The sequence below is a fragment of the Helicoverpa armigera genome, chromosome 1, assembly GCF_030705265.1.
Source record: "Helicoverpa armigera isolate CAAS_96S chromosome 1, ASM3070526v1, whole genome shotgun sequence".
Taxonomy (NCBI): Eukaryota; Metazoa; Arthropoda; class Insecta; order Lepidoptera; family Noctuidae; genus Helicoverpa; species Helicoverpa armigera.
The window spans coordinates 3,206,184-3,221,385 of record NC_087120.1 but is presented as its reverse complement, the minus strand read 5'-3'; the positions used below and the strand labels follow the sequence as shown (position 1 = coordinate 3,221,385).

The 15,202-nt window shown below is 36.8% G+C and overlaps 1 protein-coding gene across 1 annotated transcript in view; it reads right to left on the bottom strand.

Moving 5' to 3' along the window:
* Positions 1-3,790: 3,790 nt before the first annotated feature.
* The window catches only part of LOC110379468 (roquin-1), a 34,228-nt gene continuing 22,816 nt past the window's right edge, over positions 3,791-15,202 (bottom strand). The window contains exons 11-17 of the mRNA XM_049844973.2: positions 13,304-13,578; positions 12,571-12,637; positions 11,675-11,865; positions 10,145-10,239; positions 9,547-9,603; positions 9,020-9,310; positions 3,791-8,827 (exon numbers count right to left, since the gene is read on the bottom strand). Coding sequence (XP_049700930.2) covers positions 8,759-8,827; positions 9,020-9,310; positions 9,547-9,603; positions 10,145-10,239; positions 11,675-11,865; positions 12,571-12,637; positions 13,304-13,578 — 1,045 coding nt within the window. The 3' untranslated portion in view covers positions 3,791-8,758. The remainder of the gene's footprint in view (positions 8,828-9,019; positions 9,311-9,546; positions 9,604-10,144; positions 10,240-11,674; positions 11,866-12,570; positions 12,638-13,303; positions 13,579-15,202) is intronic.

The window sequence follows — 15,202 nt, the reverse complement described above, 5'->3', positions numbered from 1 at the left end:
GGGGACACCAAAATTAACATTTAATTTGTAGCTAAGAATATTTCCAATTTTTACAGTTTGTGACCTATTTGTTAGATAATCCTGGAAAAGATCAAGTGGTATTCCTCGTATACTCTTTAATATACATATAAGCAGGCATTATTAAGAATTAAGGATGTAAAATGACTCCGTACACGAAATGCACGGAATATTACAATGTTCATTAAATTCAGCGTTTGTAAAGCAACGGTATATTCAAGAAAGGATCTCATAAACCATTTGTTCTGCGTTTCGACAGTCTGTGTACACAGAAATGTGGCTTCGTTATTTTCCGAGAGCAACCTAGTGAACTGAAAATAAGTTGAATTTGAGTTTGGATGTAGTATTTTCATAATTTAGCTACTTACCTGTATAATGGTCTGCGGTTTACCATTTTTGGCAGTTTGTGAGATCATTATGGAGCCCTAGCTTCCGCTCGCGGCTTCGCCCGCATGGTGTGTTGATAAAAAGTAGCCTATGTGTTAATCCAGGGTATCACTAAATGATTGACAATAGTGTTTGGCTTACGGTCTAATCCTACTTCCTACTTAGGTAAATTATAAATGTGAAAGTTTGTGAGAATATATGTTTATTATTCTTTTACGCAAAAACAACTGGACCGATTTGGTTGAAATTTGATATGTAGATGGATGATACCCTGAATTAACACATAGGCTACTTTTTATCAACACACCACGCGGGCGACGCCGTGAGAGGAAGCTAGTAGAGATATAATTTTGACATTTGTCGCTAGCAAATGAACAGATAGGTTATTGAAATCCACTATGGGTCATCACGACTTTATCTTCAGTAAGTAGATATGCACATTTTGAATGCACCGGTCAGCTGCTTGACCAACTTTTCAAACAAGACAGAATTGTGTTGCAGGGGAGTTAGTTACAGCAAAAAACACAGAAGCAGTCGTGAGCGGGAGTTTTGAGGAGAGTCTTCAAAAACTGCTGATTTTCAGCCTACTTTGAATAAATGATTTTTGGGGAGAATGGATAAGGGTAAAATAATAAAATACGAATGTACCACAAAACTGTTTATTTCACAAATTATATGATAAATATAAATTATTCAGACACGCGTGTCTAGCACGCTGGGTTCCGCGTCTTTTTACAATACGGGTTTTATCTGCAGAACCCAAATAAGCTTTTACAAGGCAACCAAACTGCAATGCCTAGGATATAAATTAAGGCAATTTACCGCCTTTACAAATTAACTAAAAGCCTGTCATTGGCGTCACTAGGATACTAAAGAACTTCTTATCATTTATTAAATTCTCAAATTTTAGCATATATGTAGATTTTGATTATAAATACATATAAATAGGTAAGTATGATCATATTTAGGTACATGCATAATCAATATCTGATGAACTTACCTATTTTTCTTGTTTAGGTATAATTTCTCTCAATGGTTATTTGATAATAACTATTTCAGATACACACTCGAGCTGTAGACGGCTCATTGAGTATTACAGTAAGTCTTACAATCATGCGCCTAAGGCCACATTCAGAAAACTGGTGCAATTACAGAATGGATCAAATACCGCCAATAGACGCTGGTGGATCGAAGCTGGCTACCAGATCCCTTTCTGTATACGGCCTTAGTCACGTTAAGACCTCCGTAGCGCGCCAATAGGAGTAGAGTATGATAAGTGTAAGAGAAGATAGTAGTTTAAGTATCCTAGTAACACAAATACCGGCCTATCTCCTAATCAACCACATATTTACAGCGGACCTCTCTGTCTGTGTGTATGTCACTTATATCCAAGTAAATTAAGTCTTTTTTTTAATATACTATATAGTACAAAGAAAAACGCTAAATCAAAACAATTCCATAATGTTAGTGGTGTGTTTACTTGGAATATAACTTCAATTTTAAAAAAACGGATGAAAGATTTCTTACACGCCTAAAGTGTATAGAAGAGGAGATACAACGTGACATACAAACACACAGTCCTAATACAATGTACAAAACATCCCAACGATTAGACAAAGGATTACACAATATTTTGAAAAAATTCAATTACTTTATTGATTTCATTAAAATCTCGTCACAAACTTACTAAATACTATTACACCCCGAGTTGATTAGTTGACTTAACTTTTCGTACTAAAAAGGAGAATCGATCACCGAATCTTATTCGATTAGCGCGGAAGTGAATCACTAGTTGTTTATCACAGATATCATGCTTGCATGCAGGGAGTCACGAGTCACGACAAAACTGGAAAAGCTTCAGTATTCCATTCGAAGCGATATACTTATTTACCAACTAACCTAGATAGTTTTCTCTTATCGACTGCATGAGTTCTCAATAGTAAATAAACGATTAGAATGTTTGTACATTTCTCCGTTTTAGGGAAGTTGTTAGTCAACCCTACAACTGTGTCTTCAGATTGCACGACGGCGACTACTGGGAACAAACACTTTATAAGCGATCATTCCGCTCGGGGCAGCACAAATGTTACCTACTTACACACACAACTTCAAATGATTCAATTACAAAAATACTATACTATACATGTTGTTCCTTCTGTATATACTCGTGCAAAATGAAGACATCACATAACAATTAAGTTTAGGCATTATATATTAATTTAAAAATAAGTTACAGACATCGTTCGTCAACGCGTCCTTAGATATACAATACATACCTATGGAAATGAATGTTTATGCATTCTTAAACAAATGCAGCCATGCGTTTATTATCGGGGCGTATGGCCTCAATAGCAGAGAGGAAATTTTAGTTTCATACACCATCTCTATTAATCGTAATAAATATTTAAAAATATTGTAGCAGTTACTACAATATAACGTTTATTTTACACATGTACGAGCTACGCTTTTAAAGCTAAACATAAACAAATTATGTCATATTATTATTTAACAATTAATATATGTCTGTAGATTTATTTGGATAATACAATGGGTTATGAATCTAAAATTGCCGCTCCTTCTTATAAAATTACGACTGAAAGACACAACCCCACGCTGATCTGGGATTTGCCGCGACCATACAGGATATCCTTGGTGTAGGTAATACGGTCGCGGCCAACGCAAACGTATAAAACAAAACAAAAATATGCATGTGTGTGTAATGGTGAACAGACAGGGAATAGATTTACAAGTAACTATGCTGCACTCTCAACTAATGGATTTATCTACGTATATCGATGAGACCTACGCTTAGCAAAAATAGCAATAAAACCGTTAACATCTAGAATTTTAATCGTATCACTATTTCTATTGCATTTTCTGAAAACGAATACAGATTAGAGTACATTTTAAGGCAGGACCTAAGACTATTGCGAATTGACTGTTTCTACAACTGCTTAACAAATATTCTACTATCTATATTGCAAAGGGATTTGGTGAGTAGGTAATGCCTAAGAACTCAAGTGTAGTAGTGAGGGGGACGGGGGAAACCGATCGGATGCTAAAATGCATTTTTTTCATTGAACTAGCGGACGGATTGCCGCGTTTGTACACAATGACACTACCTACTAAAGTCAACAAAACTGACGCCAGCTTTGAAATTTGGGCTCCAATACTGGCGCCAATGTTGGAAGATGGGTGTCCAGCGCTCGCGGTACGCTCACGTGTTGGTACAAATGTTGGCACGAACGCGACGATGAACTATGTGAGTGCAGATCAGAGTGTACAAGCGCACTTTATTGTCGGTTGCGATTGGGAGTGTCATGGGAGAGAGTCGTGTCGCGTGATTGCCAATTAAGGGGTGTCGTGTAAAAACAAAAAAGTCAAATAAATGTTAGAATTTATTAACTAAAAACTTTACAAAAAAAATTACACTAAACCGCACTGTGTGCGCAAGTCCTATTAAAAGTCTTTAAACAGACTATTTATTTATAAATAATGACTTTTCCTAGGAAAAAAATACAATAATGTACAAACATTAGTTACAAGTGAACCGAAGTTTTGTAATGTTTATAAATCATATAAAGTAAATGCAAAGAGATCGTGTTATTGCTATCGTTAGATCTCCTTTGCTGCATGCGTGTTGCGAGAGGACTCAATAGATCCGAGACGTGCACTCATTCCTAGGTATGAATGCTCGTCAATCAGTACATCGCGATTGGTCGTCCCGCATCACTGACACGTATTGCACGCAAGTTCATCATTGCACTAAGTTTAATTGTAACTAATTAGCGAACCACAACGGAATCACTAGGACTTATTAGTGTTTACATTCAGGCACAGTTGTGTACAGGAAAGCTATGAAATGATGCAGAGTCCATAGTTTTCCATCTACAACTGCGCCTGTCACACGTTCATAAATTACAAAGAAAAAAAAAACAAAATAAACGCTAAGATTGGGCGTTGTATTTTTCAGCTATATCTATATTACAGCCTTACATATTTTGTTTAAACTTTTTCTTCTAAAGTATAAATAGATCACCAGCCTTAGATATCAAAAGGTACTGTTTATTTAAAACTAGAATAATTAGTTAAATGAAGCGAACTTTGCTAGTTGGTTACAAGTTGACAAAAGCCCAACTGCGTTACACAGAGTGATCACGGCAGCTGACAATTATTCCATTGCCTAGATCTACAGGGTGTTACAAAAGTACCTGTAACACCAAGACCGTGGTTATATGGACCGGCCAATGTACAAGCCCTTGCTCAGTGAAATCAGAGAGTACTTTTGTAACACCATGTGCATAAGGACGATAAATATAACAAAAGTAATGGATCAAAGTTATATGTCGCAGTAAGAGAGATATCGGCTGAGTACAGTTATCCGAAGGGGCTCAGTTACAAAACCATTGGTATGTATTTTAATCAAAGGAAAAGTCACTATCAACGCTAATATTTCTAGGTAAGGAAGTCAAACAACTATTTCGTCCATGCCATCAATCGAATGGTACAATTATTGTTACGACTTCATGTACTTTGAAAAGGGTTTTACTTGAAAAAGAACTGGAATGCGCAGCTAGCATCCAGAAGATCAGGTTCTACAAGATAGTTCTAGTAGTAAAGAGATTGGGGCATTATCTGTCCTCCTGCGACATTTTAATAAATACATGCATATGTTTATACAATATAGTGATCACAATTACGCAAGGTGTATAATCGCGTTGGATCATGATTATGACAGATTCGACTAACGCTAAACCTTTGTCTACCTCTAGTGAAAGATCACTCGTGTGAGGCCCAGGCTCACCGACAACAAAAACATCCGTATTTCTTAACACTACTCTTTAGTTCAAAACTTGAACATAATAATTCATAGTAAACAGTCGTTTTAACAAAACTGAAGTTCGTTGTCGCTAAACTTGGGCCCAATATGTATAACCGTACGAAATTGTTCACGGCCCTCGGATACAGATCACTTACGAACGGAATACGCGAATAATACGGACCAATGAACAATAATACATTATTCTAATTTGTTTTATTTATAGCTAATACATATATCACGTTTTCTGATTATAATTAAGGGCTATAAGTAATTGCTATTAAAAATTTTAAGTCACAATACTTGACGTTTTCAGTGGCGTGTCCTTTTGGGAAATGGTTGTAATATTTACATTGGCTGTAGTTTTTTTTTAATTCATACGAAATAAATATGGGTATGAATTTCATAATAAAATTTCAACTCATAGTTCTCAACAGAGAAAGATATAAAGTGGGTTAACATTGATCAAAGATTTATAATTCAACAAATGATGTAAAAAACCTATAACTTTAAATTGGAGGGGATTTTGGGTCACAGTGCCCACTGGGGCCTAAGTGACCTGGTATGAAAATCAACAAAGCAGTAACACTAGCAAAGATGAATAAAAATAATCGTAGAAAAACAACATAACATTTTATCACTAAATCATCTAACTAATAACCACGTTAAACTATTATACTTTGATGATTACATCGAGGTGTGGAGAGACGGGATGCTACTGAGGCTACGGGAAGATGTGGGAAGACGGTAGGAAGAAAGCCCTAACGATTATGTACTAATCAGCTCTAAATAGACCTAACCACATCAAAAATAAGGTATTCAACTGACGATCGTTTTGCAAACAAAACGGAGCGTTGTCACAAAAGGGCCGAGCTGTCACGATGACAGCTGTCACAATGACAGCTTGTCATTTATAGCCACGACGTCAATAGACGTCTCAACCTCAATAAAGGCTTAACTCACACCGTGGGACGACCAGTCCTTATAAACGCCAAACGATTTTTCTAGGGATTGTAACCTTCTTCAGATATTTTTTGCTTTAAAATTGTCCAGCAATACTAAAGCAAACATGCTATTTTCTACGTCCATTTGAATTTTCGTCATTGGTTTTTTTGCTAACTCAAAAAAATATATATGAACTTTACAAAACAGGTCCAAATTTGTATGCGTCTAATAATTTTAGGCCGCGTACACACGCGCTTCTTAGGTATTATTTACACAATGATTGGTAATTACTTTACAGGGCAGTTTTTATTAAGGATTTACAATTTACCAGTTACACTCGCGCTAACCGAAATTTTAAGCAACGGCCGAAATGTCATGCTACTTTGCTCAGCAGTTTCACGCGAGTTCTAACAAACACGGAGGAAAAATATCAACATCCGTTTTTAGCTTAAATATTATACTTATATATTCATCTGAACTAATCCGTACAATAGTAAGCTAACTCTCTAACATAAGGTTACGACCGCAGTGTATTTTAGTCTTCAAGAAAATATTTCAATGGAGGACAAACTAGGCTACAAACTTGTAAACGATCTTTGTGTTGGGTCTAATATAAACTCGACAACATATAAAAATACTTATTAATTTTTACATCCTAGGCGGTCACAGTGACTGCTCTAATTTAACAACATAAATACCTAATGTACAACAACTTCAATACGAAGTCAACTATAGCTATGTATAAACGTAATCAATAAATATCAATCCTAGGCAAAAACCACTGCGAATCGACCCGCAAAATTGTCAAATATCCAAAAACTTCAAATACTATCGGAGTTGCTAGCGCTTTTAATGAAATCTATTAAATTGGTTTCAAAGTCACTTGACTCTGTATTGTCAGTCAGTCAGTTCTGTTGTTTAATTATTCTTTAGAACGAAATAGAAATATCGCGAAGGGCCGGTGACTGCCCTTGGGTGAAGGTCGGTATAGATAGCGAAGACTTGAAGTCATCTGGGAAAAACAACTACAGAACAAACATGCGCCCGAGGGGAAGCCCGGCTATGGAGGTTGTACCGCAAATCTTAATTAATTAAACGAAGGTATAAATCAGATACAAAAAAGAATGCCATGATAAAGAAATACATATAAACCACGTGTCAAAGTAGACATGATACGCATAGAGTATTCCATAGATTTAGTATGTACTGCTAAATCAGCTAGATCACTTGATGTGAAAAAAGAATCATGAATAGACCGTATAAAAATACAAAACCCACCACCATTAAACAAAGATCATACTAACTGCTCGGAAACAGTTAACAAATGTATGTAAAAATATATTTTCTGATCGCTTGTGTTTCACCACTACGCTATGTTAATTAGCAACTATATTTACAAATTATTTTCAAGTTACAACAGTTCTATTATCATCATGCAGTAATGTATAATCAGTTAATTACAAGGACATACATTACTAATCAAACATAGAATTAGTGGTGAAACTGATTGACTGAACTTTCTATTTGAAAACCATCGGCGACGCCCAGCGGGTGATTGATTAAAAATAATCATTACTTCTAAGCGTCTTTAGTTAAGGGTCTAGCAGACCGGATGCTTAAGCGTAGACGTGCACGTACCACTGAGTTGTAATGTATAGAAATGTATGAGACAGGCCACACCGCTTGCATATCGACGCGCACGTCTACGTTACGCATGCGGTGTGGCCTGTCTTATACATTTCCATACATTACGTTACCTGGTTTCTACAGTTTTAAAAATGTGACTTTGGAGCTAGGCCTAAAAAATAAGAAACTGAAGACAGCCATCCAAAATATACATAGACCAGCTACGTTATTCATAGACCGTTGAAAAGTAAGAATATAAAACTTACCTCCGGTTTTATTTCACTGAAACTACTGCTTTGGATACGTAAAAATTCATAGAAAAATGTTCGTTTCATATACAATAAATTGGAACTTGACACTGACTAGAAATAGTAAAAAAAAATGTTTAACCAAATGTTTGTTGAATATTTCGGAACAATGTAAACGAAAAAATACCTATGTTGTAAAAATATATCTGAAACCGTTGCACAAGAGATGTTTCAAATCCGGACCAATATATGTACGGTACCTCGAAAAATCCAGAAAAACCTAAGGAATTTGGGAAAAGTACAGATAAATTGCTAAAACAACACAAATTTGGACAATTCAAAAAAATTACGCAAGCTATCGCTTTGACAAGTGAGACAAATAAATATATCAAATGACATTTATCAATCATCGTTTTTCTTGTGTATTGTAATTTCAAGTGTATAATTTTGTGTTTACAGCCAAACAAAGCCAAATTAAAACGGTTTTAGATATTTAACCCCATTTTGAAACATCTCCTTTGGCGAAGCGCTTCGAATGACATTTGTCACTGACAAAATATAATTCAAGATTCGCTGCGCTCGGCCATATATGTGTGGTTACCTTTAAACAAATTTAGCATGTTCTACAAAAAAGTATTAAAACGATGACATTAATATGGATGTTTCCCCGTTGTTTTAAACACTGTAAAAACCAGTTACTTGAAGAGATGTCTTCTTAGTCAGCGTTCCTGAACTCGGTCACTATGCGACGCTCCAGCGCCTGTAACCCCTCTTCCAACTCTTGCTGTAACACAAAATTAAATAAATATATATTAAAGGATTAGAACATACTACTGCTTTATATGTGAATATGAGTTGGTAAACAAATATATTACACTATTTTAATGCGTTATACACGTCACTAACATTCGTAGTGACGTGTGAGAATCATTCACAATAATACATTAATTTTTAAAACAATATAAAATATACTCACATCATCAATGCCCGTATATCCATCCTGGGAGAGGTTTGGGAGTGGTTGAGGGGCCCTCTCTCTTGCGCACAGATCAGTACCAAGCACCAATCGCCCAACTGGGTTTGGAGAAGGGACGGGCCCATTGCCAGTCACGGTGGCGGCCACAGTGGGAGCCTGATACGGCTCTGGGTTGGGGGCCTGCCCCGGCACTATCACTGGGCCCCCGACCGTGAGGGGCCCCAAGCCGTCGACGGGAGAGGAACGACGGGAGCGTATCGGAAGGATAACTCCTTGATGACCGGAGAACGTCTATTGACAAGTTTAATGGGAATTCTGTTATTAAAAGATAATATTCATATTGTTTTATTTGAAAAAATAAAAAAGAGCAAAAAAATATCAAATAATTTTAAATCAAAGAAAAAAAATATATTATTCTTTAAATCTTTTCAATTTATATATCAGATAGACGAAAGATTAGGACAATTATGTTACAAGCAATGTATAATAAAATATGAAAATGTTAGTATAAAAAATCCTATATTTACCTCCGGTAAAGTTTGCGGCGGCGGCAATGAGTTTCGCATGTCGCTAAAAGAGAACATCTGAAAAAGAACACAAATTCCTTTAATACTTTATCTTTAAAGAGTTCTTCCGTGTTGAGGATACACGTTATTTTGGTGGGTTCTGGCTGTCATTTAAACATCTTGGTCAATACAGTCGCTCCCTGAATAGAATTGAAGCCATGAATAACAAAATGACTAGCGGAGGTGCCATAACAGAAAATCTTTGAAGGAAATAGCGCGACGAAATGCAGGTATGTGGACGAGGAGCGTTACTGTTTTTGCCCTTATACGCGTTTGTACCCGACCGACACCAAAAACTCATTGACATACATCAAGAAACCGAACGCCTCGTTAGTTCAAGCCGATTGACCGTTTAGGTCATGTCCACCATACCTATTTGACCTAGCAGGAGGCGCCTGGCCTACCTGCATTAAGGCATCTCCGCTCATTTTTCCTTACTCCGAGCTTGAAGGCAACCCAAACAGAGTTGGGTTAAGTCTAGGCACATGATTAGGTCGGATTACTAGAGGTTCTTTTTAAATAATTGGCGTGATTCTGAAATATTTATGTACAAACTTACGTCGTCTGGGTTTGGTGCCCACACGGCATCTGGTCTCGGCCCATAGGGATTAGCGTTGACTCTGTACTCTGGCAGTAACTCTGCTGCGATGATAGCTGAAATTATAACGCATTTAAAGTTTGACGCTACATTTATTCACTACTTACACACATTTAAGTTAGGGACAAGAATAAATAGTTGGAATGTCACGTATGATAGTATGTTTATCAAATAACATCTGCGACAAGAATGTGAATAGTTAAAAAACAAATCAACAATAAAAACGACTTAAAATCTGTGACATCTAAAAGTGCAAAGGTTTACTCTAGCTGTAACCGTGCTTCGGAAAGCACGATAAACTGTAGGTCCCGGCTGTCATTTCAACATCTTTGACAGTCGTTACGGGTAGTCAGTAGCCAGTAAGACTAAGGCATCGTTCAGACCAAACGTATCGTCGGCCGCTGACTGTGAGCGCGCGTTACGCAGTTTATTGCTTTTCCATATATATTGAAATTGTCGTTCACACCGAACCGACTATACGCTGTTACGTCGTCTGTTGTAGCTGACTCTCAGTGGCCGATTATTTTACTACGCGACTATGCACGGCGGACGCGGATTGGCTACGCGGACGCAGTTGCCGAATAGCGCCGCTCCGCCGCGTACGCTCCGCCGCGTCTCGGTACAGCACGTCGATAATTAGTGTCCCTTTTATATAAACTTAAACGTATTAAAGATAGTAACTCATCGAATGTTTTACTGTCATACGAAAATATTTCTTGAACTTATTTGGATAAAGTCTATATTCGAAATATAAAGTATGAAATTGACCAAGAAAACATCTCTTCAAATTTAAGGGATGTACCCACAATCTCTTCTTTTTATTATTTTCGTCTTCCTCTAGAGCTTCGCAAATGGCAACTATCTGAATGCGCATCATTTAATTGAAATATCAGTAAAACGTCTGATTTGAAAAAAATAAATTACGCTAGTTTTATCGTTTATAAAATACTACTACTATTCAAATATTGAGCCCTTTTATGTGTAGAATAGTCAGCCGCTCAGCGTACGCATCTAGTGTGAACCTACAAGAGCCTATTCTTTTGTTCACACATGTAGCGCATCGTACGCTATAGCCTATTGTCGGCTTGGTGTGTACGCGTACTGCAGATTGAGTCGACGTTCACACTGGGGCAGACAGTGAGTATACTCACAGTCAGCGGCGGACAATACGTTTGGTGTGAACAATCCCTAAAACTCAGTCTTCCCAAGGGATATTGAGTTGCCCGGGTAACTGGGTTGAGGAGGTCAGATAGGCAGTCGCTCTTTGTAAAACAGAGCGAGTTAGACTGGAAGCTGACTTCTACATGGTTTTAGTAAAGACACACTCAGAGCTACTGAGTACAATTAACAAAAATAGTAGGTTGTGTCAAGTAAAGGGCTTACACAGTTGAACCAACATTCACACATAAGTGGTAGCAACAAAAAGATATTTGGGGAAAGGCTAGTCAGATGATGACGTAACTTCATAAATAAGTTAAAAATGAAACTCACGATTATACAAGTCCTCCGTAGGAGTCGGTGGCAGCGGCGGTTCTTGGTTGGTGTACACCGGCCTGTTGTTTTGTACGTAACTACGATATGGTACTACATCGGGCATCCGCTGTGTGTACCGGCAGAAATACCGCTCTCCAGTAGACGGTATTACAATCTCACGACTAATCCTAATTGGATGGGTCGGATAGCTGGAACAAAAATGTTTTGTCATATAAAATGTCAAAAAAAAGTCGTTTTAGGTGTACCGGTCTAGTCGGTGTCTAGTGTGATAACTCAAAAAAACTCTTTTTTGTTTGATAGGGTATTGACAGCAAACTCTTTCCTTTTTACCCATATCATGGGGGAGATTCCAAACAGCAAGTTCAATAGTTTCAAGTCTGTTGGTAGGAGGGGCGGGGTTTACACAAATTGCGACATTGTCCTTTGTAAGATAAACTGAAAGGGTGTAAAGTATTAAGTAACTAGCGACCCACCCCGGCTTCTCACAGGATATCAGTATTTCCCTTCAATTTAATGGATGTTATTATACATGTAAACCTTCCTCTTCAATCACTCTATCTATTAAAAATTCCGCATGAAAATCGGTAGCGTAGTTTTGAAGATTTAAGCGTACAAAGGAATATAGGGACAAAAAAGCAACTTTGTTTTCTATACTAATATTATAAAGAGGAAAACTTTGTGTTTGTTTGTTTGGTTGTAATGAATAGGCTCAAAAACTACTGGACCGTTTTTAAAAATTCTTTCACCATTCGAAAGCTACATTATCCACGCGTAACATAGGCTATATTTTATCCCGGTGCGGGCAGTAGTTACCACGGGACGCGGGTAAAAACGACTAGTATAGTATACAGTGCAACAGAAAGAGTGTTAAAGTATTTAGTAATGGTACTCACCCGTGGTGTCCATTCATATGGTCCGACATTTCTGCTGGTATGTTTATATTAACATTGGTTATCGGCGCTGGAAAACAAAAACAACGTTTATTGTACAAATGTTTTATTTTAAACTAGTATACTCGGCAAATTGTTCAGGGTATCGCCATTTTTTTAATAGAAGAACCTCCTGTATACGGCGAGGGAAAGAGGGAACAAGAAAACGAAAAGCTTGTTTCTGCTTAACAGTTTCAAAATAAATATGATCTAACTTAACATTTTAGTATTACCTACTTCAAGTATTACATATAGCCTTCTTATATCAATGAGCTGTCTTAAATTGTAATAATTTTAGATCACAAACAGGTCAGTGGGTCATCTTAGGGACAGATCAAAGAAACAAAATATGTTTATAAAAAGGTATCAAGATTCTACATCTTATAAACACGAAGAGAAAAGGGAGGGTAGGCATTTAGAAGGAAGCCTTATTAACCACTACAATGATGCACAAGCAAACTGGAATCAATCCTATATGACTAACATTATAAATGTAAATATCCTACTAATACCATAAATGTGAAAGTTGTGAGAATGTATGTGCGTTATTCCTTTACGCATAAACGGCTAGACTGATTTGGTTGAAATTTGGTATGTAGATAGGTGACACCCTGGATTAACACATAGGCTACTTTTTATCAATACATCACGGGGGCGAAGCATCGGGCGGAAGCTAGGAAGGAATATAATAACTTACGCGGCACATTGAATGGAAATCCTTCGTGGGGAATAGCGTAGGGATAAGCTGGCACATTTTGCACCGGTATCTGCATCGGCGGCTGCCCTGGCATCGGCGGCTGCCCTGGCATCGGCGGCTGCCCCGGCATCGGCATCGGCCCCGTCGCACCCGGGCCCCCCGGGGGGTTGGCCAGCATGGGCCCCGGCGGGTTGCCGTGCATCGGCACCGAAGAGTTCGGGTTCATCGGCTGACTCCCGTGCAAGGGCGCGTAATAATTTCCGTTCATTCTGAATCTGTAAAAAAAAGAAGCTGTTAATTGTCCTCTTCAACGAAAGTAGAAAAGGGGAGTTTGTTCTACCAAGCCTTTAAAACATAAATAAAGATTTGATTTTGATTTGATATCTTCTGCCCAGCAAAAACACATAAAGAGTGGAAATGGACGGGCGTCGTGAGATGTGATGTGAAAAATTAATAAATTAAAATTATTCTTCTTCCTTATGTTTTTGATCAAGTTTAATATTGATTGGTCAAGCAACAAAATGGAGGCATGCGCATGCGCAATCGCAGCCCCGACACTTCGCGAAGGCACTGTAACGAGGCTTATGAAATAAAAAAAGTGGTACAAAAAAAAAGATGTTTGTTATTTGATCAGTAAAAACACTAATTGATAGCGAATATTTAGGACTTAAATAATTATACGCATCTTACAAAAAATATTAGAACATGTGGCCATCTTGAATTCGATATACTTAAAAATATAATTAAATTATGTGTTTAATCCGTATACTAAGACACATATTAACGCATTGTTATCTGATTATATAGGTATATAATATTAGGTCAAAACGCGGTCTTACATGTGCAAATGTATGCTTAACTCACGCAAACGAGTGGTGTGCGTCCCGGCGCGAAGCAGACTGGTGTGCTCGCTAACTTTTCTTAAGTGTTAAATTGCTAGTGCCTACATTGCAACGGGGCGTAAGGGCCAGAACACACCTCACTAATATTGTAGTATACGAAAAACTAATAATCGACTAAAATTAACATACAAGGTTAAAATTAATATAAAAAACAATGTGTTTATTGATTTAAAGTTTTTTTTGTTATGTTCTTATTTGCAGAGCGCTTTGACTGCCTGTACGTGTATCACTGTGACATGGTACATGTGCGGGCTAACGTGGAAATATTATTTTAAATGTATTTGTATAATTTTTTTAATTTTATGTATATTTTTTATTGATTATGTTATGCTATAATTTGTAATTGGTCCATGTTGGCTTTGATTTCAATAAATTATTATTATTATCTAGACATACCAACAAAATCTTTTACTTTAAAATCCTTACTAATATAAAAGCGAAGGATTATGTATGTTAGTATGTATTGATGTTCGATCCTCTTTCTCGTAAAAACTACAGAATTTTATTTAATTTTCTAATAATTACGTTATTAATATTATATATTCATACTTTTTAACTGGGGATATAAAAAAATATTAATTACCGTATCAGATTTAAATAGTACAAATGACTCCTAAAAACAATTTAGATATGTCTTTAACTAATGAGGGTTTTCTAAAATGGCAATCCACGAGGTGGCAGCACCGAGTCGTCAGGTCCAATAACTGTCAAAGTGCTTATCTTTACTATGAATAGTGAACGATTTTAGTGTTTTTTTTTATTTTATAATTAAAGCACTGCATTATTGTTTTACTATTGCGGTTGAGTAAATAAAAAAAACTAAATCATATTGTGTTAACAAATTTTTCAACAAGCTTTTCCTTAGTACCAGTGACTTTTGCACCTTCTCTCTTAGCTCAATTTTTAGTTCGGAAACCTTATTCTGACCGTAGTCCATAATAAAATCAATAACACTTCCAATATAACAGAATTTCAATAAACAATAAGTTCGGCACCT